Source organism: Balearica regulorum, chromosome 7, assembly GCF_011004875.1.
Source record: "Balearica regulorum gibbericeps isolate bBalReg1 chromosome 7, bBalReg1.pri, whole genome shotgun sequence".
NCBI lineage: Eukaryota > Metazoa > Chordata > Aves > Gruiformes > Gruidae > Balearica > Balearica regulorum.
Genome location: NC_046190.1, coordinates 19,142,991 through 19,168,292, shown reverse-complemented (window position 1 = coordinate 19,168,292; position 25,302 = coordinate 19,142,991). Strand labels below are relative to the sequence as shown.

General features: G+C 39.9%; 1 protein-coding gene across 2 annotated transcripts in view; it reads right to left on the bottom strand.

Annotated features, from left to right (window-relative positions):
- The window catches only part of HTR7 (5-hydroxytryptamine receptor 7), a 39,831-nt gene extending 14,999 nt beyond the window's left edge, over positions 1-24,832 (bottom strand). Inside the window, exon 1 of one of the 2 annotated variants that reach the window (XM_075758279.1) lies at positions 23,430-24,832. In XM_075758279.1, coding sequence (XP_075614394.1) covers positions 23,430-23,956 — 527 coding nt within the window. In that variant the 5' untranslated portion in view covers positions 23,957-24,832. The remainder of the gene's footprint in view (positions 1-23,429) is intronic. The other variant, XM_075758280.1, reaches the window with a different exon arrangement.
- Between the last annotated feature and the right edge of the window lie 470 nt (positions 24,833-25,302).

Sequence of the window (25,302 nt, the reverse complement as noted above, 5' to 3'; positions counted from 1 at the left end):
TTCATGATCTGCTCTGATGAGTAGCAACAATCTCTCTCAACAACATCATTGATTTTATATTACTGCTATGGCAAGTGCTACACAAAGAACAGGACTGGTTTATTGTGCCAAGAACAGTTATTAAAATTGGCTGGGATTAGATCAGTGTGATACATGGACCATGCTATTAAAAAAGGCTGTTTCTTGTGCACCTTGCCATCAGCGTTAGAATACAGCCATCGCACCAGCTCCAGCGGCCACGGGCGTACTGTAGAGTCCACAGTGATTTCTGTTTTACCACATCACAGCCAAAACTAATCGCGCTCCCGAAGAACTGAGAGTTTTCTCAGGCGCTCCAAGATGTAGAAGAACAGGGTTAATGCAGTTTAACTCCTTAAGGGATACATTATCCTGCTCTAAGTAATGTAACTGCAACAAGGGTAAGTTATTAGCTGCAGCCCTTCTGGGACAACAGTGGCACAGCCTTAAAATTTATCTGAGAATAGCATGATTCAGCTACAGAACAGCTAAACACATCCTCTGTGCAGAAAGCTTACTTGTTACTTGGTGTAAATAAAAAAATCTTTACAAACTTGGTCCACCTTCCCGAAGTATGTATTTTTATAGCTGTTACCTAATTGGTCATTAAAAATAACACACGAGGTGAGCTTTATTATGTAGCTTAAAAAGTTAAACTGGATTTCTGTAAAAAATCAGATCTGTGGGCTGCATGCTCTGAATGCCTACTGATGCATTCTCATGTATCAGAATATAACAAAAAGAATTTATGAAAGCAGAAGTATACTGAAAAGAATTAAAATTCATTAGTTTTGCCCTGGCACCACTTTTTTGGAAGCTATTTGAGCTTCAAAAATGCTATTTGAAATTAAAATACATTAATTAACATAAAAATACACCAGCATCCTTTCTGCCTTATACTTTTTGTTAAATGTAGTATGATAGGGAAAAGAAGTCAGCAGGCATAAATGAAGGAACTTTATCTTTTTATCTCTACATATGAAATCCATTACCCTTGAAAACTTACTTGCAGCTTCAAAATAATGTAAATCACTACTGTTGTTTAATACACTAGAGAATGTCCACGACTTAATAGATTCATGAACTTCAAAAGTATCGTGTGAAATTCATTGCAAAAATACGCTTTGTAATGCTTAATCTTTAATTGCTACCTTAAAAAAAAAAAAAAAAGACTAAAGGTAAATCAGCTGAACTTATCATTCAAAAACACGTAACACCTTGACACTTTACTGCTGGGAAAGAATGAAGTCAAATTCCCTAAAAAGCCCATTTCATGTACCTCCTCACAAGAAAAAAGTGTCTCAGACTTGTTACTCTGAGATTTGTTTCTTTTACATGCCACAGATGTTCATTTTGATCTTGGTGGGGAAGAAACTATGCCTCAATTCTCACTTGTAAAGGAAGGGTAATGCTATTTCCTACTCTTCCTTCTCTGAGTTTCTTGAATATATGGTTCTGCCAGACAGGGCATCTATCCATATTACACCCAGCACAGTGAGGACTATACCTAGGGTACTCCCCAAAAGCATGATATTGTAGACACACAGCCCTTATTTCTTATGAATTGGTTGTGGGAATTTTTTTTGTACTACATCACTGAAATCTGGAAAACAGTCCCTTGCTCGAAGAGCTCAGAATAAGAGCAGATAACATAGACCAAACAGAAGGCAAGCGGGGAGGGACAGAGTAAATTTCTTTTTAAACAAATGTGTGTAAACACACTAGCTCATCCCCATTCTGGGTTGGTTTCTTATGATCTCTTCAGTGTCTCCTCTTCCCCGCTGGAGGATCAGAAACCAACTCCTGTGCCGCAGTCCCATTCAGGTGTGAGGCACGTGCAGGGTCCCCAGCTCTAAGGAGGAAAAATTATCCCTTGCCATCTTTCTGGAGCTCTGTTCAAAAGTAGGTGGGGGTAAAGAGCTACCTCCTTCATGGGGTGCTATCGTCAGCTATTGTGAATGATTGCTTTTTGCCACGTTCACCCACAAAACACCAACAATGGAAAAGGTATATGAATAAGTCCTTTTTTTTCCCCCCTTAATAAAAATCTGGCTCCCTGTGGTCCAGTATTCTTTCCCAGTACCTCTAAATTGTTACTATTTAATGACAGGCAATTGTTATAGACAATTTAATGTAAAACCATTATAACTGTATAGGACTGCTCCTGAGAGCAGTCGGTTTGTGCTTTTTTTTCATTCTGGCTTTTATGATACCGATGCATTACAATAACCACACAGAGGTGTTTTTATCCTAAAGGGCTTAAAGTCTCCGTTGTCACTTGAACTGTGTATCCCACAGGCGTTTCTTATTGCAGTGTGCTCAATATATTAAACGTTACAGCAAGTGTTAGGATGTAACATATATGGGAAGTAGAATGGTATATGGCAGAGGGAACAGGCATCCACAGATTCTGGTGTCTCTTTCTGGCACGTCGTTTTATCCTTCTGCGACACTTTGTATTCCCTTTTCCCATTTGCATTTGTCTTCGCTATATGCTCGTTGTGACGGCTGTCATACGTTACCCCTTGCACGGTCATTACCAAATTGGAAACTGGACCGCCACTGTGTCCTACTAGATGTTACTATATTTAAAAATATGAACAGTTCGATATGGTTTCTTTTCTTGTATGTATATTTATTTCTTTCTCTAATCTAAGAAATTGTGAAAAGCAGTTTGCTTCATCTGTACTGCCATGGAATGAGTTCACGTAGCCATCTACTTACTTTCTACTAGAAGAAATGTTCAGGAAAATCTTTCTCATCACCTTCATGTGAATAACTCTCTATTTGTGGCTGAATTGATTAGTAATTATCTAGATGTTGAAGATGCCAATTCTTCCTCCAAGAAGGAAAAAAGCCACAGTGCCCAGCGTGGTAGCGTTTCAGGTTTAACCAGGTATAATTTATTATTTTTTTTTATGGCATGAACCTGATGTTTTTCAGCAGTAGAAAAGTTCATTTCCTTTTCTTTGTGTTTGTTCCTGAGAAAGCTAAACATAGCTGGAATATTTAAGCTGCTAAAATGGTGATTTTTTTTTTATAGCTATATCGGAAACTTTGAGATGGGTCTAGTCCTCACATCTTTTGAAATATCCAGAAAGCAAACGGAGACTTAACAGCTATGTCAACTTCAGCAACAGAAAGGAAATAGTAATAGGATGGTCCATTTTGGGATCCTGTGTCCAAAATCTTTGTTATGTCTGTTATATGGCTAAAAGATAGAGGAAAAAAATAAAAGGACTTGCTTCTAACTGTGAGCAAAGTCACAGAGTAATAGAAAACCTAACAGCTAAAAGCATTAAAACTGTTTTGAAGGCTCCTGCCCAACCCAGTAATAAATTGAATGCACCATGACATCAGGATTACTTCTGGCACTTTTGAAGCTCACACATGTAATTTCTTTGCCTCTCATCTCCACGTATTTTATAGGCAGATAGAATTCCATTTTAATTAGTCCACATTCATTTCTCAGAATTCACTGACCTGTTCTAACAGACAATTATTCCAGAATCTGATTAGCATCTTTCACTGTCTGACTTCACTTTTATGAAGCAGATTGGATTACAATGGAATAGAACTAGAAACACTGTACTGGAAATGACAGAGATGTGTATTATAGCTATTTCTACCAGGAGTCTCAACATATTGTTCTGTTATCACCTACTATTTCACTAGGAGTTGCCCTTAACCTGAGTTTCTTTCAGTTTTTCCTATTTTTGTATTTTAAAAGAGTAGTAAAACTGTTTTATTTTAAAGACACAAAAATGCTTACTACTTTGCTTTTGTGCTCTTTTCTAGTACAGCAGCTTTACAGCTTCAATATCATCTCCTTGTGTTAGTTTCTTTGCCTCTCTAATGGTTCACCTGCAATAATAATTTATTCTGAAGAGCAATGCTGATCTACTGATTGATCTTCCTTCGGTGGCTGTGATCTTCTCACAATCTTTCAGAATTTTTCTGTTAAATTCAGTGCAACATTAACAGATACACGAATAGGAGCATGATGCCGTTCCTAAAAGCTATCCAGCGTTCAGAAATATTTTCCCTAGTATAGCGATCTATCTAGATTTTTTTCTTATACTTTGATACATTAAACAGTAAATTAAATGTAAATGTAACAAGTTGAAACAATGATTAAATCTATTATTTCTGGTATGGCTATGTCCCACAGACCTGCTTTTAAATAGAATAAGGTATACAAACCGATCAGGGAAATAGTATTCCCATCACATATTTAAGTAACCGAGATGGAAGTAAAGGGACAGAAACATAAAAAAGACTTAAGTGCTGAGATATGAGCATTACAGTGCACAACTATGGTATTATAATGTGAGAAGTAACCTTGTTAATTATTGTATGACAGTATTGATACCTGCCTTTCTGCGATGCAGGCTGGCCTCATAATCACGTCATGATAAATGCCAGTTTATTGTCTAGGAAGAGGAAGATATTTCAGAGGCAGTGAAATACTTTTCTCCTTCCCAGAAGTGAACGAAGTTACTGATTTCATTGCATGCATGACAGCTTTCAGAATATGAATTAGATCACTAAACATTAAACATTGTGCAATGTTAGAGAACAAAATCAAACTGTTAGTGGAGAAAAAAAAGAATTTGTTGGAGTAGTTCTGTGCTCCATTTAGTTAAATGTTGCATCTTTTCTATGTAGTGATTTAGTATATAGTTATAAATACTCTCAGCACAGTGGCCAGTTTCCACATCTTAATTGTATTTGCTAGAAATGGTTAAAGCTCTACTTTGTCCTTCTCAGTCCATGTTGAATGCAGTAATGTGAAAGATCTTAAATGTATGTTTTGGTATCTATTATTTTAGGTGCTTATGCTTCACATTTCATACAATTTCAACATTATTCTTATTATTGAAACAGTGATACTTTAATTTTGATACTTGGAAGAATGAGAATGAAATATTTATTTTGTTTTTAGCAAGCTTAACACTTCTCATTATTCCCTTTCTTACTCTTAATTAAAAGTATTTCCTCAAATTCTCTTTATAAGAGGAAAACATTCATTCCTACTGTTAGAGCAGGTACATATTGAATAGAGTACTATACTTTTATTGTGCATAGTAAATGTTCTGACTTGATTTTTCTTTTTCTCAAAAATCACTGTAGGGTTTTCTTTTTGATGGAACTCAAGAAGTGTAGGCTTTCCTGGCAGTGGGGGAGGATAAAGTCAATCAAAATTAAATATCTGTTCATTCTAAAGGAATGTAATTTGCATAGTAGAAGATTATGTTCTCCGCTCATACATTTCTTTCAGTTTCTCTGTAGTTTCACGGACTTTCTTCCTCTCATAACTTTACAGCTTCATATTTTTCTTGTTTATCTTAGCTCATTTTTCATTCTTTTATTTCACTCATTCTATTTTTACTTCAGTTTCTTGCCCTGCCTATTTCTATTTCTTTCTTAGCTCTATATTTTTCTCTTCATTTTTGCCTACTGATCTAAGACATCCATCCCATAGATGGGGGGGGATGTATTCTGCTTTTGTTCCAAGAAATACATAACAACCATATTGCCAGAAAGAGATGTGCAATGTCTTTCTGTTCAACTTCTGTTATCGTAGCCATAATTTCTGAAACCATATTCCTGTCTCCTTTGAAACCTTGGCGAATCTCTTTTACCTGTCCTTGCCCTTTGCCTCTCATTTTCCCCCTGCAAGACTCTCAAAGTATTTTTCACCAGTCACCACCTTGTTCTTAGCTTCCTGACAAAAAAGTTCAGTAGCTTTTGGTTTTCCACTGTTTAGTGTTTACACTGTTTAGTTTAGTGTTTGGAAGAAAAGGTCCCAACACGTAGTTGCTGATGTTTATCTTGCAATACTGCCTGAATGTTAAAATAATATGTATTTCCTAGCCAATATTTTGCAATTACCCAAATAAATATTTTATATTATAGACTAAGTGCTCTTATTAACTGTCTTGCAAGAAAACATGACGTGTATTTTCCTGTCTTGTGTCTTCACCAATGTCATAAAGGTAGGAGACATAAGAAGGGAAATGGATTTCAGCCCTTCATCCTTCACCAGCCTCCTAGAATCTAGATGCATTTGAAAACTGAAAAGGTTTTGGCAAAGAAACATTTAGAATTAAGTTGCATGCTCTAATGGAAGACTTCCTATTTTATAACTTTTTCAAAATGTCTGAACTCCTACTTTACGGGTTTCATCATCTCTGGTTTCCTGTATGTAAGTGTGGTTTGCTTATTGAGTGCAATAGAATTAGTTATACACAGAGCTCAAAAGTGCTTCTCACTCCACTACTTGATAGATAATCTGTAACACTTCAAAAGCTCTCTAAATCTGGGCAAATCACACATAGGAAGAATCCATTTTTCTTTACACTGTTCAACAATGTTCAAGGGATAAAATATAAAATAATTTCATGCTTTTCTAAAAGAAAAAGTATAACTGTGTCAGGGCACACACTACCCACTTCTGCCCTTTCACCCTCCCATAGATTTACAAGTTCCCTTTATTTAACATTGATTTTTTTTTTTTTTTTTTTTGTGGGAGAAGAGAGTTAAAAGGCTCTTCCTAAATTTCTGTTTCTTTTCAAAAGTAAAAAATTGTATTAATATAAAGGATAAAGTACAATTTACAGTATATATTACTAACATTCCAGGAATATTCCCTAGAGAAGGGCTTCTCAAACAATGTCTCACTTCATGGACTTCATCATAGTATACACCCAAAGTGCTTCACAAGTCCAGAAGGCCAGGCCCTCATACACTCTTACAGCTTCATACCCTATGGTATAATTTACGTCAGTTGTCAAGTCATTTTATCAATCAAGGAGAAAAAAGAAAAGCAAAACATCTTCCAAAATGGCTATTTGTTGCCATATTCAATAAGGTGATTTATATCAGAAAAAACCTATTTTGTTTAAAATTCACATTTCAGTTGATTCCATATTGAGTGCCTTTTTATTATTCAAAAATACTTCAGACTCATAGAAACAAATGCAGTGCATTTGCATTGTCAGCTGTTGTACCTATCTGAGTATCTAATTGCCTGTAGACTGATGCCTTATGTGACTATTTTTTCATCTTTATGTGTATAATGCAATATCTCATTTTATTAAGTTATTACAAGATGCCTGGCCCCTTCTTGAGAGGGCAAAGAAGATATTTTAGCCTTCTGATACTATCTGAGAAGACTAAGATAGGAAAAGTTTCATTCTAGAAAAGAATTAAAGAGAAATCCCATTCTCATTTATTTCTGTCTGGTTGCGTTGCAATGTTCATTTCAGATTGGGCGTGCAGTAAAAAAGCTAAGGTTGGAAGAAAGCTAGGGAAGAGGTTTCATCTCATATGGCCTTTTGCATGGTAGAGGAGAACTGGTTGAATCTGAAAAGGGAAAATGAATCTGAGGATGACAAGTAAATGATTTGCCATGACTGGAGGGAGGTGGCACTGGCAGAGAGCTAGAGGAGCAGCAGAGGAGAGCTTCAGCATGAACGCATATAGTTCAAAAGCCACTGAAGAACTACGAGGCTTGACTTGAAATATTGCTTAATGGTGTTACATGGGACTGAAGATAGAAAAGGAGACAGAGATGTACTAGGAGTTACTTATGCTTGTCCTCCTTTTATCACTCTAGAGAATCTGAAGCAGCAAGTGAATGAATTGGATGAAGGACTGAACCATTGGATGCTGGTAAGGCACTGGAGGAGAAATAACATAGCTCTGTTCTTTCTTCTTTATAATAAAGAAATTGGGGAGGAATGCTTTAGCACTGGAAGCCATGTTTATGATGGCCTTCGTTCTTGAGGAGTTAATCTCATGTTCTGATCCTTACTCCCAAGCATTTCTATCTCCTGCACAATCAACCTCGCTGTCCTTCTGGCAGTGACACTCTGTCAGAAGACAAGCATTAACCGTGATCTTTTGCTGAATGCCTACGGGTTTAGAGGATCTAAAGCCTTAGATGATTCATCTGCTTATTGACCTGAGCCTCCTATAAAACTGAAAATAAGTTTCTAGTCCCTGAACTTAATTCAATCCTATGGGCTAACCAGTATAGAAAAACAGGACAGTTGGATGTCGTCAGGATAACCCAAGCTGGCCAGCTGATAGGCAGAAGCACTCCATGCAGTTCATACTGGCTGAGAGGAAAAAGGTTATCTGCTGCTTTGCCTTTCCTGTGGGGGAGGGTAACTTCAAGCAACGATGTGGTTTCCTGAAGCACCAGCTGAGATGAAATCCCTACCCTGTTCAATAGAGGCAGTTTCTGAGCAAAAGAAAACAGAGGAATGCAAAAGAATATGTTTTGCAAACAAAAATTCTCATTTTTCTCTGTCAGGTTCCCCCCATCTTACCCCTCTCATACCTCACAGCCAGAGGTAGTCAAAGCCAATGAAGATTTCAGGTTTTTGCCAGAGTCTGTGGTACTTCTAACATATTAATCCCCCCCCACACACACCCCCCCAATTGCCTTCAGAAAGAGTTTTAATTCTCAAAGTCACAACTTATTAACAGAGCTCAGATCTCTTGCCCTCCCATATCCTGACTGGTGTTGTCCTGTGGCAGAGCCAAACACTCATGAGTCCAGGCCAGCCTGCTGGCTTCAGCCAGGCCAGAGGAGATGTGCCAGGAGACAACCACCAGACATGCCTCAGTCTTGGGACCATCCTGTTCTGTGCAAGCATTCAAATAGGCTGTAATAAAAATTGCAATGTGTTTTCTCTCAGTTCTGTACTCTGCCAGACACCAGGACAAACATCCCTTAGGTGAGCAACGAGGCAGGGTGATATCTCACAGGATCGGTGTCTATAATTTGACCAGTGTATCAATCTACTATCTTCTCCTCCCATGTGCGTGCAGGCACATGCACACACACTCAACAGATGACCCCTTTGTATCTGGCAGCAAGGTGCGTCCCAAGATGTATGTGTTACAAACAAGTTGAACCTAGAGTCAACTCTAGGAGGACCTTCAGAGAAGGTACTGAAGTGTCTGCAGAGGCAGATGGGAGGGTGCCTGTGTGGATGCAGATGAGGCAGCCTGGAGAGTTTCTCAGGACAAGTGGTGGAGACTCAGATTGGATATGGGACACCAGGCCTTCAGATGGTCCTCAGGAGGAGGAGATTGCCAAAACAGTACAAGGATGTCCAGTCCAAGAACACAAAAATGCAGAACTCCCAAGTCCCTGCACCCAGCTGAGTGCTTTGGCCATTCCCTGGCACTCTACCAGCAGAAGACCCAGGTGTCCTGTGCCCCTTGCTTTTTGCAGGAGAAAGCCTAAACACATGGAGCTGCAGAGAACTCTGCTCTAGGTGATCAAGGAACCTGAATATCAGGGTTTCTGCTGAGCATACTAGGCTGTCACTTTAGATGCAGCTTAAGTGGCCTGCCTAGAACCACAACATAAGTCTACAGACTCTGATCACTGAGTCATCACAAGCCAAAGTTGGTTTTTTAGTTGTATAACCAGTTTTTTTTGTGTTGCTTGAGGTAAGCTAACAGATACCTTCAACTAGAATGTGTGGGAGCTTCACTTTAGAGCTACGAAAAACTGTCTTTTTTAATAAGAAAACCCTCGTCAGACTCCCATAAAGTAGAAATGGCTAAGGTGATTTTCTCCAACTTCACTACATGAGTCACGCTTGGATTGACACTAAACATCATCTTAAAAGGAATTATTTTGAAAGCTATAATAGTGTTTCAAAATGAAAGCCTCCTACAACTTTAACTAGAAAATCATGACTGATGTCTTTAGTACAATTAAATGAAGCATTTCAGAAACTTCCACAGCATAAGTGATGAATGAAATGAAAAATCACAGCCCATTGAACTGATAATACCACTATATTAAAACAAAGTATCTTCAGGGAATAGCTATTTAAATGTGCTGATATTTATGTCCCCTCTCTTCCTTCCTTGAATACAAACAATTTAAATATAATATCTCCAGACAAAGCACTTAAGGAACAACCCCCTTTAGAAAACTTCTTCACTCCTACCCCTTCTTTCTCTTCCTCTCTCTGAAGAGACAGGAAGAATACTGGGAGGACCTGGTCCAAATTCTCCTCTTTGCTTCTCCATCACAGTAATTTTGTGCCTTAACAAACACCTATCTAGGTATTATGGGTGAATCTCAATACAAAACTAATCTACTTGGACATTTTTGTCTTTGTCCATGGCTGTATGGGCCTGAAGGCAGATCTGAATTTATCACAAATCACATAAAGATTTTGCTATGTTCTGTTCGGTCAGGTATGTAAAAATTGTATATGTTCAGCTCAAGTTTAACTTTTTTGCCCAAGCTCCATAGGGAAAAAAAAAATCCAGTATATCAATAAACTGTGTTAGATACACAGGAAAATCTAAGTCTAAAGCAGGTTTAATTAGAAGTCTTATTTCTAAAACTTTGGGATGTGCAAAGCATCTTATATAGAGTCTGGGTCTATAATATTCCCTGTGGAAATTTCAGCCAGAGGTACCTACTGTTCCTAGAAAATAGGCATCAAGGGTTTTAATTTCACTCCTTTCCTGAAAAATATATTTAAAATATTGTCATTGTAGTTCAGTGTAAAATACACTTTTCACTAATGTCATCCTCTCACAAAGGAACTGTCAATGCAAACAGGTCTGAAAGTAAGAAGAAAACCCACTAACAGAATAAAAGTGAGAAATGGCAACTTTAGGATTGTAACCAAGGTACCAAAGCAGCCAAAGCATCTAAGTAATTCTGTTTCATTCCAAGATGAAAAAGGACACTATCTCCTCAAACACCAATATATTCTGGCTGACTTAGATCAGGGATATTTTACTTGAGAATAGCAGCAACCAAAGCAAAGAATTTTTGTAAGGCTGAGTCAATTAAACAAAAACCAACAATCAACCAAATGGTGCAAACATGAGGTAGGGAGTTTGTGATAATTTCCAGAGTACAAGCAACTAAGTACAACTCTAGTCAAAGCACTAGAAGAAGTAGTTACCTCTACCCAGAGTCACATACTGACAGGTACCTAGCAGTGCTGTGTGAAGAATGAAAAAAGCCATGCTGTGTTTCAGCAAAGCTTTAAAATTGGCCTTCATTCTGAAATTTATGAACAAAAAAATCCAGGTTTTTTTTTTTTAATCCTGAATTAACTGGTTAGAAACACAATGGTGCACTGAACCCTGCTTTTCACATGCAAGCAAATTAACTGAACCAGCTTGTTCTGAAATATCAAAAGAGGATATCACTGGAAAATAACCCTAATAGTGTTACTTAAAAAAAACCAAATCCTCTAGCAAAATCATCTCAATTTTATACAATATTTTGCTAACAGAACATTCCATTCTGATCCCTTATAATACCAGTTGTTTTTTAAAGATGCAGACTCTGGAGTTGCTTCTCCTCTGCTGCAGTAAAAGCATGTTTCACTTCCTACTATGAATAGGAAGAAATCATAACCTGCTCTGGAAAGGGAGACAGTGGGTTGGAGAGAGCACATGAGGGGAAGGTATCAAGGAAGGAAGGCAGGAGGTTAGATCAAATTGTGTATCTGCAATTCTAGAACTTTTTAGAAAACTGCTATTCACAATCCTTTCCAACAGAAACTTCTGGAATGGGGACTTACCAGACTATAAGAAGATGATTCCTTTCCTGTAACTTATACAAACAGCTATTTATTTGTCATTAATTGATATTGTAGCAGTATATTGTCTGCTCAGTATGTGGTACAGAATGAGGTTATTGTGTCTCATCATGTTTCATGTCAATGAATGTGAGGTCTACTGTAGCTGCCACATCTCTCAACCGTATGTAATTTATTTCCTTAGCGCTGATTTTAACTAACATATTTATTTACAGTATGCTTATATACCAGATCCCAAGTTCTCCTTTCACATGTAATCCTCATGCCTGCTGTCATTTTCCTCTGAAAATGTCTCATTCAGTGGTATTTTGGAATTTAATTTCAATAAATAAATTGGTCAAGCTCTCGTCTATAAACTGGAAATGGAAAATTTGTAGGAATGTAGTATTACTTCACAAATATTTCTTCCCTTGCAACCACTCAGAATCCTTAAATACACAGCCCCACGTGCCCTTTAACTGAAGGAGAAGGCTGAAGGGGAGAAACATCTAGAGATGAAAAATAACTGCAGCAAAACCCAAATTGCGCTGGGCAAAACTGCATGTTCAGCCCTTCACAACCACAGTATTTCATTTATCATAATATTTATTCATTTTCACCATCGGGTTTGGGAATGAAGAAGGTTACGGCCACATGGACACTACTTCTTTCCAGCTAACCAGTCCTCCACTGTAATGAACTTTAAACCTCCTGGGTCTTGCTCAGACCTGCTAGGCTGTGGTTCCACGTAGCTGGCTTTTCCCAGCTTGCTGCTTCAGTAAAAACTAATCCAAATCCAGAAGTTCATACGCCCCACTTCAGATGTCACCAGGTCTACTTTTGCAAAGGTGGCTCCAAGTAAGCTTAGAGATCTCTAGGCAGGAAACCAGAAAAAAAGGAGATTAGCCAGGATAATTTGTCCTCTTTGTCTTGTTGAACAAGGATCTGCCCACAAACAGGCTTCCACTACAGTGTATCCTTTTTCTTCAGCAATATCTTTCATAACTTTTCTCCTTTAAAACCTTGCAAAATCTGCAACACTAAATATATTTAAAATATAGAACAAATTTCAACACAACGCAGACTGCTACCATCAACTTCACAGGCATGAAATCATAGTAAATTTAAATCTACAGAACAAACCTTCTGCTTTGCTCCTGTCAAGAAAGGACCCTCTTCCCCTGTGCTTCCTGTACAGAATGACAAAATTTGAGGCCAGATTCAACTACTGGTCATCCACAAATGACCATTTGTTCAGCTCTGTGTGTGTGTCACAATTGTTTTACAATACCTTTTCATGTTCCTCAGAATTTAGAGTTACACCTTTATGCTAAAACAGAAATAGATACAGCTGATGATAAACTATCTTCTCCTCCAAAGTCTTTAAAGATAGCAGAATTTGGAGATTATCAAGGATCCCAGACTTCTCTGTTTGTTTTACAGATGCTACACCACACGAAAAGCAGTGAAATAAGTGTGATTAACAGAAGGAAGCCCTTCTCGTCTCACAGTGGGTATGTCTTTGCTTTGCTTTTCTCAGCAGCAAGTTGGCAACTCTAAGGTTCTTCTGAGACGTGGTGGCATCAACTTTGTGTGGATAAAGACTAAAATACCTAAGGTTTATTGCTGTGCCTACAGCTTCCAATAATATCAGTTCTCGTTGCCAGGCTAACAAATTCAAACACGCATTTGAATTTAGGAGCAGAACTGTGGCATCAGTGTGGGATGAATCACCACAGCTAGCCTATGGACATCTCAGGGAGCTCACTGCAAACTGCAGGTGTTTGGGACATTTGATAAGGTGCTCCCTTCATTTCAACACTTAGGCAGCAGTACAGAAGCTTCATGTTAAGTAATAGGCTCTGGAAATGTTCGGCTCCTCCTTGTGTTGTTTAATTCATAGGCAAACAGTCCCCTATGCTATTTTCATTTCAGTTATTTTTAAAAAAAAATAAGCTTGTGTTCTGCTAATGACCAAACTCATTTAGCAAAAATAGCTTTTTAATATGGGACAATAGGCTCTTGAGAGACTACAATCAGTGTTGTTGCTAAAACTGCTTGTGCTAAGAAGTGGGTCTCCGAATGCAGACTCTTAAAGTAAAAAGGAGACTGCAGTACATAATAATGCAAAAATTAAGTCTTTAGAGCCAAAGCTATATTATTTTTAGCATCAAAACATCTTATTAGACTATTAAAGAAAAGTATTGCATCTTGTCAGCAGCTGTTTTGGGTCATGGGTATAAACATTTCCAAGTAATTTGTGGCCAGACAACACACACTGACTTTGTTCAGGGATTTAGCATTTCAACTATTTGTTAAATGTTGACTTCTACAACAAATAAACAAAATCTAGCAACCCACATGGAGAAAAGTTTACAGAAAATTATTCTGGCAAATGGTACTGTGTATCTGAAATATTTCATGATAATCACAACATGTTTTCCTGGTTTGTATTCATGATGACAGTTATGTTGCAAATTCTACAATAAGGTTAGATAATAGCATATACTTCTGTTATCTGTGCTCATGCCTTCCATTTCCACCTTCTAATTTTTACGCCTATTGCCAGTTTCTAAATACCCGTTATTAGTGTGAGTCTTCTGGGCCACTGTACTTTCCTTCGATTCGCAAATCCCTACCTTTTCTAGTGTGGCAACGGTCCTCCAACTAGTAAACTGACACTACTGACAACTGACTTGGTTTTTTTGGAATTACCTTTTGTGTCCCTCTCTGGAGATCTGCAAACCAGATGTTGAAATACATTGTCCCTAGTTTCTAGCACATTTCTCATGACAAGCAAACAATTTATAGATAATGTACTTAAAGAAAGCTCTGTATCTGTGGCTCAATTTAACTTGCAGCAGCAATAGGCCACATCTCTGCCTGCAGGTACTTGTATAGCTGATGAGAAATGATGATTCCAATGCCAGCAAGGTTACTGATGAGTATTTTTCAGTGGGAGTGAAAGTGGCACAGCTGCATGAGAGGCTATTGGGAGGAGACCTCATGATGTGTCTGCTTACATCTCCAATAACAAGCTCTCCCCAAAAGGCTGGAGAGTTTTCAACTCAAAATAGCCAAAGTTTACTTAAATGAAAACTAGAAATTCAATCTGTTTAAATACAGAAAACTCATCACATGGTGAGTTAGAAGTTAAAAGGTTTGTACACAACTCTCCCACAAAAATGGTGCCCTTGCAGGCAAGCCTTTGCTTCCAGTTCTGATTTTACCCAACTTGGTGAATGTCTGAGATACAACAAACTCCGCTCAGTCTCCCTTGATCCCTGAGCAACTTTTCCACCACTCTTAATACATGGCAAGCTGCTGCTTTCTCCTCAGCCTGCTACACCCTGCAGGACAAATAGCTCCCAGTGTGAGAAAAGTGTTCATTTCAGACGACCCTACCTCCACTTGCCACAGTGTCCTTAAAGGAACATAAAAACCTGTAAAAAAAAAATGGATAACCAACTTCCCTTGTGGTAGTATTTTTAACTTACACTTCCACAAGCTAAAAAACTTGGTTTCAAGATCTTGACAGCACCAAAAAAACACCCATTTCCTTGATATATCTCAGGAAAAAACTTTGCTGCCAGCTTTTTCATCAAAACACAATGTACCTCTAAGAATAGACTTCACCCTGGTTTCTCCTTACTTTAACAAAAAAGTTATTTTTGTAATGTCCCTCCTTGCTTTTGTGTTTTGTGGGTTTTTTTAAACAACCATGACCATTTTGCAGTGAAATAAGCATACCCGATGATATTAACCGCCCTTGGAGGTCTCTCACGCTAGCTCGCAATTTGATAGCAGAGGCCAGAAAGAATATACTCAGTCCTGACTTGACTTCCCCACACAGCTCAGTTCCACATGTTATTAGAACAGCTGGCAATATTAGAAATTTCATTCTTGTCTGTACATTACCCAAAAAAATTGGTTACTGTCAGAGGTGAATCACGACCTTATTTGCATACATGCTAATATGTACAGAACCACCTATATGTACCAGATAATCTAGATGTTCTTTATAAAGCCTCCTGAGTAAACAGCAAGGTACAAGAAGAAAATCAAAGCTGTTCTACTCTTTAATTTTGATATATTAGTTCAAACAAGTTTTCCCCATGACATATTTAATTACTGGAGTCTTTTAGAAAGGAAAACTTAATCTTTATAATAAGAGTTTGCTTGAAAAATTTTATCTGTTTTTTCTATCTTCAGTATACATAGGAATAGGTATACTATGAATCAGTCCTTTAGAAATAGTTGGCTGTCTAGTGCAATATGAAAAACTAAAACTTTCCAGCCAAAAGAAATTATCCTCACCTTAGAAATAGCAGTGACCATTAGGACAAAACTGCAGTGAGCATCGCTTTATGATGCTCGTGCTTTGTAAAATCAGATATCAGAACCTGTAATTTTGCTCCCCAAACTTTGTTGTATGACAACTGCACCTTGGCAGACTCAACTGTTTCTCAAGCTCTTTTATGTTGATGCAAGACCTACGATGGCCAGCTCTTTCTTCAGATTTCCTAGTCCACAGTGGAAGGACCAGATCTTTGTGTGATATACTGAGAGAAAAAAAAAAAAAGAGGAGGTGTTTGTAGCTGAAGAACAATGCCATGTGTACAATATCAACTGTAGATGAAATGGGATGTCTGTTTCAAAAGTTGCCATAAACATTTCTGATGAAATGTTTCAAACTCAAAAACAATAGTAAAAATAATACTGGATTTCTTGTAAATAAATAAGATGTTCTCTTTATGTGACTTACAGGTATTTTTATAAATAAGTTTCAGAGAAAATCATTCCAGGCAAGTCAAAGAACATTCCTTGATCACTTTCTGTTCCTTTATAAGGTTGAGAGAGCATGTTACTAGCAATATAGTAGTCTACCTTCAAACACTGTATCATGACTGCAAATGTTTTGATGTTTCGTTCTATGACACTCATTCAGTTCAAGAAAAACACTCTAGGAAAATACAGTTTGATACCAGTGTACACAGGTTATATTACACCATCATGCCAGTATGATATGGATTTGCATTTTTGTGATTTATATTAGGAGATATTTCTGAAAGCTCCCTTCAAAAACCAAAAGGAGTGTTTCTAGAATTATATTTTTCCTGTGAATCTGGAAGCAAATCCAACATCACTTATGGAAACTATTTTTGTGACCTTGACAGGGAAAACAATCACTTTTTAAATGTCTCCAGAATACTCTGCTTGGCAAAAATGTGAATTAATGTTCCCTTACTTCTGTCAGGCTCTTTTGAAATGTCTGGGTGAACCCCCAAGAATTAGTGACCCCAAAATCGCTTCTGAAAACTCATCCAGTGTTAAATCCTAGTAGGAGCAAACAGAAGATAGTTTCAAATGTGGGAGAAAAATGCAACAAGCCAATTTCAAGAAAAGGCATTCATGTAAATGTGGCGTAATTGCAAATCTCCTAGTAGTGATTGAACTATAATTCCCCATTCATGCATACCTTGGACCATTATCAATTGGAGTCATCTTCTCACTGCTACCTCTAGATTGTCTTGCACCTCCACACTTCATGACTCCCTTTCAGTAACACTACTTAAACGTGCCCAGTATATAACAGCAATAAGATAATCTACAGAATTTTTCGATAACGTCTTCTAGCTCCCCAAAGTTTGCCAGCCTCTTCTGTGCAGCCACAAGATACAGCTACCAAACTTCAGATCTTATGCCCATTCCTGCTGCAGAACAAAACTTCCACTCATTTTGGTGGTAAAAGAACCCCCTTTATTCCTGCGTTGTTAAGTCTTTACAAAGTGGCCCATTGTTTGATAAAATATCTTTTATTTACTACGTCCCATCTTACTTATTGTGCATCTGGCAAGCTAGTCATGAAGCACAATGTCTCTGCAAAGACATAACTTAACAACTCCTCTGGCCAAGAACTGGTTACAGAGTAAGTAACTGTATCTCTTGCAGGCTGCCTACATGACATGGGAAAAGATACCTGAATGTGCCACAGAAAGGTACCTAAAGAAGTGTGGTTGCATTAGTACAGCAAAACACCCCAGCTTCATTTATTATTTTGGAGCTGGCTCTCAATGAGCAATAGACATTGCACTGCCCTCTACCACTTAATGCATCCAACTTCATCTCGGGATTTGGGAGCAAAAATTAATATTGTACCTCTTTTCAATGTAAATAATAAAATGGAGATTGAAGAAGTGTTCAGTAAGTAATTCTCTGCAAAAAGAAACTACAATGACTTGAGGAATGGTCTTTAAGTTAAATTAGAAAAACTACATGGAAAGGAATTAAAACAAACCTTTAAGTTAAATTAGAAAAACTACACGGAAAGGAATTAAAACAAACCTTTAAGTTAAATTAGAAAAACTACATGGAAAGGAATTAAAACAAACCACTTAAGTGTATCAATGCTGTCTGTATTTTTTGTCAGCTAGACAGGTCATTTACAGGTTTATCAGGTTGAACAATTGAAAGAATGGCTCTTGTGATGATGGTGGTAGTTAGGAATTAGCTGCCATACCGATCTCAAAACTTTTTTCTGCAATATAGACTTCAATTGTAGTAATTCCATCACATACTTTTCCTATAGTTCCTTCTAGGTTTTTCTTGATCCCTCATTTATTTCTGTGTGAATAGAAGGTTTCTGCTTTTCTCAAGCCTTTGATACTATAAACTGAACAAAATCCCATGGGAGGCACTGCATGTGGGTGCCTATATTTATTCTAAATCCAAAATACATTACATACAGGATTTTTTGGTACCTATCTCTACAGATATATTCTACATGTGTTTTCTGAAGGAACTGAGCAGGGCTGACAGAACAGACCACAGCCTTTTCCACCCGTGGCCTGAAGGTAAAAGGAGAGTCTCATACCAAGCGGGAAGCCAGGCAGAGCTCTTAGGTGCCGTTAGGCTTAGGAAATCACTGACAAGATTTTCAGGTCACATTATCAGTTTTGGATATAGGTAGAATTTAGACACCTCGATTCTGTTTAAAGAGCTTAAGTCTTTATTTATTTAAATTTAGTCCCAAGTTCTTCCTTTGAGGCACTGAGCTCCTCAGTTCCCAGATATGCACTGAGGACACTTGCAGTGGGTGAGCTTTTAGGGATTGAGATATTTTAAGGTGAAGCATAAGTACTCACACCTACTTGGAGTATGGCAAAAGATACAAACAGGGAGGGAGAGAGAACCAATCCTTGTGTATAAAATCCTCAGAACAACAAAAAGGCCCACTTTGGTATCATTTGCATACAAATTCTAAATCCTCATTGATTTAATGGAAGTCTGGAATACTCATGAATTGTTGGCTAAGATACAGACTGGAAAAGTTCCCCAAAAAGTGTTTCATTACTTGTGTGGGTGTGGGGAAAGTGTTATAATTCGTCAACTGTATCTGAGTAGTCATGTTACTGTATCACTTTCTAAGCCAAAGAGCTATTTTTAAATTGAATTAAAAATTGCTACTTATGCAGTTATCCAGTGGATACTCTCCAAAACAGGATTTCTGTAGCTATCTTGGGTCAGAAGAACATGATGAATCAGCATGCAAACACCACCAGTTTAAATTCAATTAATTCCCTTTATATGTTCATTCACCCACTGAGACGTGGTTCGCATTCGTCCCTCATAATTCACTCCCAATGCTCGCTCATTCTTAAATGTAAAGGAATCTAAATGGGGTATAATTTATTTAATTCAGAACCAGAAAAGTGGAGCCTTAAGAGAAAATAAAAAACCAAACACACTAATAAGAAATCCTTAAAGGAGGCTACTATTCACTGAGGCACAATTCTCCTGCCAACATCTCTGTAACTCCTACCTTTCTCCAGAGCCACCCCTCGTATCATGGATGGTGAGTACAGCAAAGGTAATACTGATTGTCCGGGTGTCAAGCTGTCTTGCCTGTTTAATCCTTATGAAATTTGAAAAGTGAGAAATACTCTTGTCTCTCCGTCACATCTAGTTTAGTTCTGTCGGACCTGCTTGTAAGCATATAGCTTTCGTCCAAAGCGGGGGTTTAAATAACATAGAGATACCTCAAAAATAACACGCTCATCTCAGGTCAGCCCGATAAAGATCTGTGGAGGTTTTCATGTTGTGAAATAAAAGGAAAGATATGATCTGACAAAAAGCATAATAGTCCAAATCGTGGTATCGTTAGGGACATTATCTCATGATCTCCACAAATTTAGTTCTTTGTGGATAATAAAATGACCTTATCAGACTGGCTTCTTTCTCATGCGCCCTGTACAAAGTTAGAGATCCCCATGATAGCATAACAACATGTACTCTGCAGTCTTAACGTTTATACAACTTAGAGTAGAAGCAACTTTAAAAGTATGAGCAGTGCTTGATGTGTCTGACTAGGAAAAAAAAATTATTTTTTTTTCCCAACAGAATGAAACCAGCCCATTTGTAGACTCCATGCTAATCTGCATCTTTCAGAGCTTTCCAACTGATACATTCAGCTGAAAAACTCATCCGCCACAGAGCTGGGCAGCAAAATATCTCTGTATGCAATAGGCCTGGCAGCTGCTGGCATTTCAGGGTGCTCAGTGACATAAGTCAAGTAGCACATATTTGTGCAAGGGAAACAAATCAAAAAGCCTCTTCAATTTACTTATTTTATCCTGTTTGGAAGGGCCTCAAAGCCTCTTTTTTACCATCTATATTTGTTTGTCTAATAAAAGATATTACCTCTCCTTACAAACTTTGTCTAACACTTTGTGACAAACTCCTTTTATTGTTTTTTAAAGATTAATTCAATAGTAACATTCTTTCACCTATTTACCTTCACCTGAGTCTCATATCTGCTCAGGAAGAACCTAGAGGTTTAACAATGAAAATTTTAGAATATCCAACTTATTTGCTGTCTCTGCACTGCTTGCAGCAGCCTCATCTTTCCCTTCAGGAGAGACTTCACTGGATCACAACAAAGGCTTCCTAAACTGTCCTGAAGAGCCGGGTGGCAGTGCAATTCATAATTATTCTTCAGAAATGTTCCTTTTTGCCTTATCTTAACCCTTCTCCTGCGTGACCCCAGGATCACTTAATTGCGCTACAAGGTCTAGGTGTATCTAAATGGCACCGAGGATAGTGGCCAAGTTGGAGGATGGTGGATTTCATTCACTCCTCCCTGGCTTCTCGATTTCCTGGTCAATCTTCTATTTGTATTCTTTGCACTGAGAGAATCCGGACTGTATCACCAGAGATCTTCTCCTCCTAGATAATAGAGAACATGCAAGTGTTTCCATCATACCCATGGAAAAATGATCCTTGTGAAAAATGGTCTGACCCTCTAATGCACTATATACATCATGCTTTGCAAGCTCCTGTACTACACACAATGCTTTATCTGGAGGTACTGATTTTTTTTCAGAGATACATCTCCCTCACTGATAATTCAAGGCTTTCCTAACTATGTAAGTAAGATAGCACCATTAAAATCAATGCTACCCTGGCAACATTTCATCATTCACATTTAATTTTCACTGTTTCTCCCTGGTTTGCATATTTTGTACGTATTCACTGTTCAAAGATTAGTTAACAACCCAAGCTAATGTTTGGCCTGACTGAGCAGTGTTACAACAGTATAAGATTATTTATTTTTAAATAGAATTATAAATTATGGAGATTTTTCAATTCTTTATTGCCAAGTGGTAGAGACATTTTGCTAATGAATTGCTGGCTTGTCCCCTTTCATTTATGATATCACCTATCTTAACCATATAATAGGTTTGGGTGACAGAGGTTAAAGCACCACGATTCACAGAATTTTGATTTCAAGTAGAGAGTAGACAAAAATATAATGAATTATGAAGAGGTCAGGTTCAATAAACATTCAGTGATAGAAGTAGGAATGCAAAGATGAGAGGAGAATATTTCTGGCTTAAACCAGCACTTAATGAAAATCATTCATAACAGGTTATATACTGTTCTAAATACACAGCTATATCTCTTGTTGGTATTTTGTGGGGAGAGAGAGGAGTGGAGGGAAGAAGAGAGCAAGAGACCAAATCATCACTGTGACCAGTTCAGTCAAAGCCCCTGTTCAGCATACAGCAGTGACCTCAAATGTTAAGCTAAGAAATGAAAAGAGAAAAATTAAATTACTCCAGTGCTACTATGTGAATCAGTTACACGTACTTTCTTGGCTAAGAAAGCTTAATTTTGTCAACCTGTCTTTAAAAGCTTATTAGAAATGGAGGTGAAGAGCTCATACATGGACATCAAGAACAATCAAAGAATGGAAGTACTTTATGTGGAGAGAGTGGAAAAATGAAATCACCTATCTTAAAAACAGGTAGGATAGAAAAAGAGAGAATAATGGTGGGAAGGTAGGTGGGCCTATTTGTATTTTCTTACAATACTGGAATTAAGCTAAAAGACAGCAAATTTCAAGGCAACAACAGAAAAAAAGAACCCACCCTGTGATACTCTGTCAAAGTCTGTATGTGGATTTCATTGCTACAAGATGCTTTGCAGCATTCAGATATCTGCTAGACATTACAGAAGTCACAAAGTACAGACCATTGGAGCAGGGAATGCTTATACAGAAATTATAGTTTTGAAATTAATATAAACTGTGATGCTCCTTGGCATGAAACAACCTGCGGTTATTGTGGAAAACTCTTTAGAAAGACGGTTTCTTTGCAGAAACCTAATGCAGAGTTCTTTCCCAAAGCTTTCTGAAGTAGACAGTGAAGGCTGCTGTTGGATATCCGACTAATTCTAATTCTACAGTCTAGTTTAGTTGATCATCAATTTCTGCTAATTGTGTTGAGTTGTAATGAAAACAGTCTCCCTCTAGATGCTAAAATCCTCAGCCTAGGATTTACACTGTGGAAGAGGGAAGTTACAGGCTGCAACTTATTTTAGAATGGGACCTGCATGGAATAAAGCAATCTGTTAGCATCCCTCTGCAGAGGACAGTTTAGACATGGCCAAATGTGAGATCTTAACATCAGAAATTAATGCCTGAGATGGTCTTTTGCAGTCTGTATACACCTCCTTATCGCCCCAGTGCCTGTATCTTTTGGAAGAAGCTATATGTCAATGAGCATAGCTGGGGTTTTTTTAAGAGGGCAGATTAAAGACAAAAAAGGCAAATATATGAAAGCAATTTTTCCTTCAAACAAAAGGTTATTAGTCACAAATGGTTCTGTCAGTTGAAATGGGGCTGCAATCTGGGATTGTACTAGAATAATGATCCAACCCTAATCAGCTATAATTCCTGAGACTTCTCTGATCTGGTAAAACTCGACTGAACTCAGGGAGGTTACACTGTCACCAGCTTCGGAAGAATCAGCTCAAATCTAGCCGCGGTATAAAGCAGTTTAAAGAAATACGATGCAAATTTTAAAGCGGCTGTAAATGCGCCGTTATTTGTGAAGAGCCACAGTAAACATATACAGTTTAGCTCCAGTTTTGTTCTGACGCTTTGACTCTGTAATGATAGCAGGGAAGTAACCCAGAGGGATAACTAGGCACCTGGGCTGGGATAGCGGGAGGCAGCATGCACCGCTCCGGCGGGCTCCTTCGAACGGGAGAGGCTGCAAGGCTTGCTCTCGCCTCCCTCCGCGCTCTGGGCTCGCTTACAGCTCACTTCCGAGGGACCCGGAGGAGGTAGAGCAGACCCGTGGTGGAACCGCTCCCGGCAGGTCCCCAGCGCCGGCGGACATCCTCGGTCCCCGGGGCGGCGGGCAGCGGCGCGGTGCCGGTGTCCCGTCGTCGCCCGTCCCGTCCCGTCCCCCCCCCCCCCCGCCCCGGTGCGCGGGGAGCGGCGAGAGGGCAGGGCGGGCCGCGGATCGCCGGGTGTCTCACCTGTCGATACTTATCACACAGAGAGTCATGATGGAGGCCGTGCAGCACATGACATCCATGGCGATGAAGACGTTACAGAAGAGGCGCCCGAAGATCCACTCGCCGCCGATGAGGTCGGTCACGCTGACGAAGGGCATGACGGCCAGGGCCACCGAGAGGTCGGCCAGGGCCAGCGAGACGATGAGATAGTTGGAGGGCTGCCGCAGCTTCTTCACGAAGCAGACGGAGATGACCACCAGGCAGTTGCCGGCGATGGTCAGCAGGGTGATGAGGGAGAGGACGGCCCCGATGACAACTTTCTCCACGTTGCCGTAGCTGAGTATCTGCTCCCCGCACTGGGAGTCGTTGGCGGGGAGGGGGCTCGTCGTGGGCAGCGCCGACGGGGGGAGCGACGGGCCGAGCTTCGCCAGGCTGCGCGGGGGCCAGGAACCGGCGATCATCCTACCGCCGCTCAGCGCCCGCGGGTCCTCCAGGACCAAGAGCCGGAGGTTACCGTAGAGGTGACTGCCGTTGAGGGCGAGGACCATGTTGGCGTGAGCTGCCCATGAAGCCCCTCTGCCCGCTGCCCGGAGTGCTCGGCTGGTGCTCGGGCTCCTCCTCGGGCACCCCGCGCCTCCCGCCCCCTCGCAGCCGGCAGAGCGGCCCGCCGCGGGGCCCAGCCTTCAACTTCCCCCGGAGCAGCCGGGCTCGCCCACGGCGTTCCCCGGGCGGCCGGGGGGTGGGCGCGGAGCCATCGCCCCCATCCCGCGGGGAGAGGGGCGGCGGTGGCGGCCGCTGCCCGCCCACCCTCGCCCACCGCCCGCTCCCACCCGCGGCTGCTTTGCTCCGACGGCGGCGGGGGGACGGGGTGGGAGCCGCTCCGCCCCCGCTCCCTCCTTCCCTCTGAGCGGCAGGTGGGGGGAGCGCCCCTTCGCCAGAGCCCGTCTCCGCTGCAGCCTCGGGCGGCGGCTTCTCCTCCGCGGCCGCCCCAAGCGGGGGGCGTTTCAGAAACCCCTCTCTCTTTATACATATATATGTACGTATGAAAATATATATATATGTCGCACTGGAGAAGCTGTAGGCGGGCCGACGCGCCTCGAGCAGAAGCGACCGCCAGCTGAGCTGCTCCGGCCGGAGCCGGGGTGACAGCCTGTGGGCGGGCTTGCTCCGCTGCAGCCCTGCATCCGGATCGGCCTCTGCCTCCGCTGCCGAAACGTGAAAGGTTTGGGTCCGGCAGGACCCCGGCTGCTGCTCGCAGAGTTAATTGTGGCCACTCTTTTGTAAGATCTAACCCCAGCAACATGGTTATCTCTGAATTATTTCTTTATATCTTCAAGCTTACAGATTCCCCTTCTTACTAACTTAATGTGAATACCATTATCTGTATTTTCTCTTGTATTAATATTTTATAGCATTATTTTCATTTTATTCACTGTTCCACGTGTAATCCTTTCAGTAAAGTTAAAAACAACAACAAAATCGCATTGCTTTGAATTACCTGCTTTTCCTGCCGATTCCTTGAACTCTTGGATACTCGCCCATTTCTGGGATTCACTAGCTTTCTCCATTCTTTAAGTCATATTCTTGCCTTCAAGTGGGGTGAAAACTAATGGTTTGAGTTGTCAGTTACCCATGGGATGCCAGCAGATTACACCTCTTGGTATGATGACAAACTAGGCAGCAAGGATTAAAACCAGGAGACACTTGCTCCTGAGTGTCCCCTTATATTTCCAACACGAGACAGAAGCCAGATGATGTAGAGAAAGTGAGGAAATGAAAGGAGGACTGTTGACCCCAGATGAATCAGGAACCATTGACCAACGTTCACGGAATATCTTGTTTTTAATAAAATCTTCCATTCTGTCAGCATCACCTGCTCTTGAAAGCAGGCTTC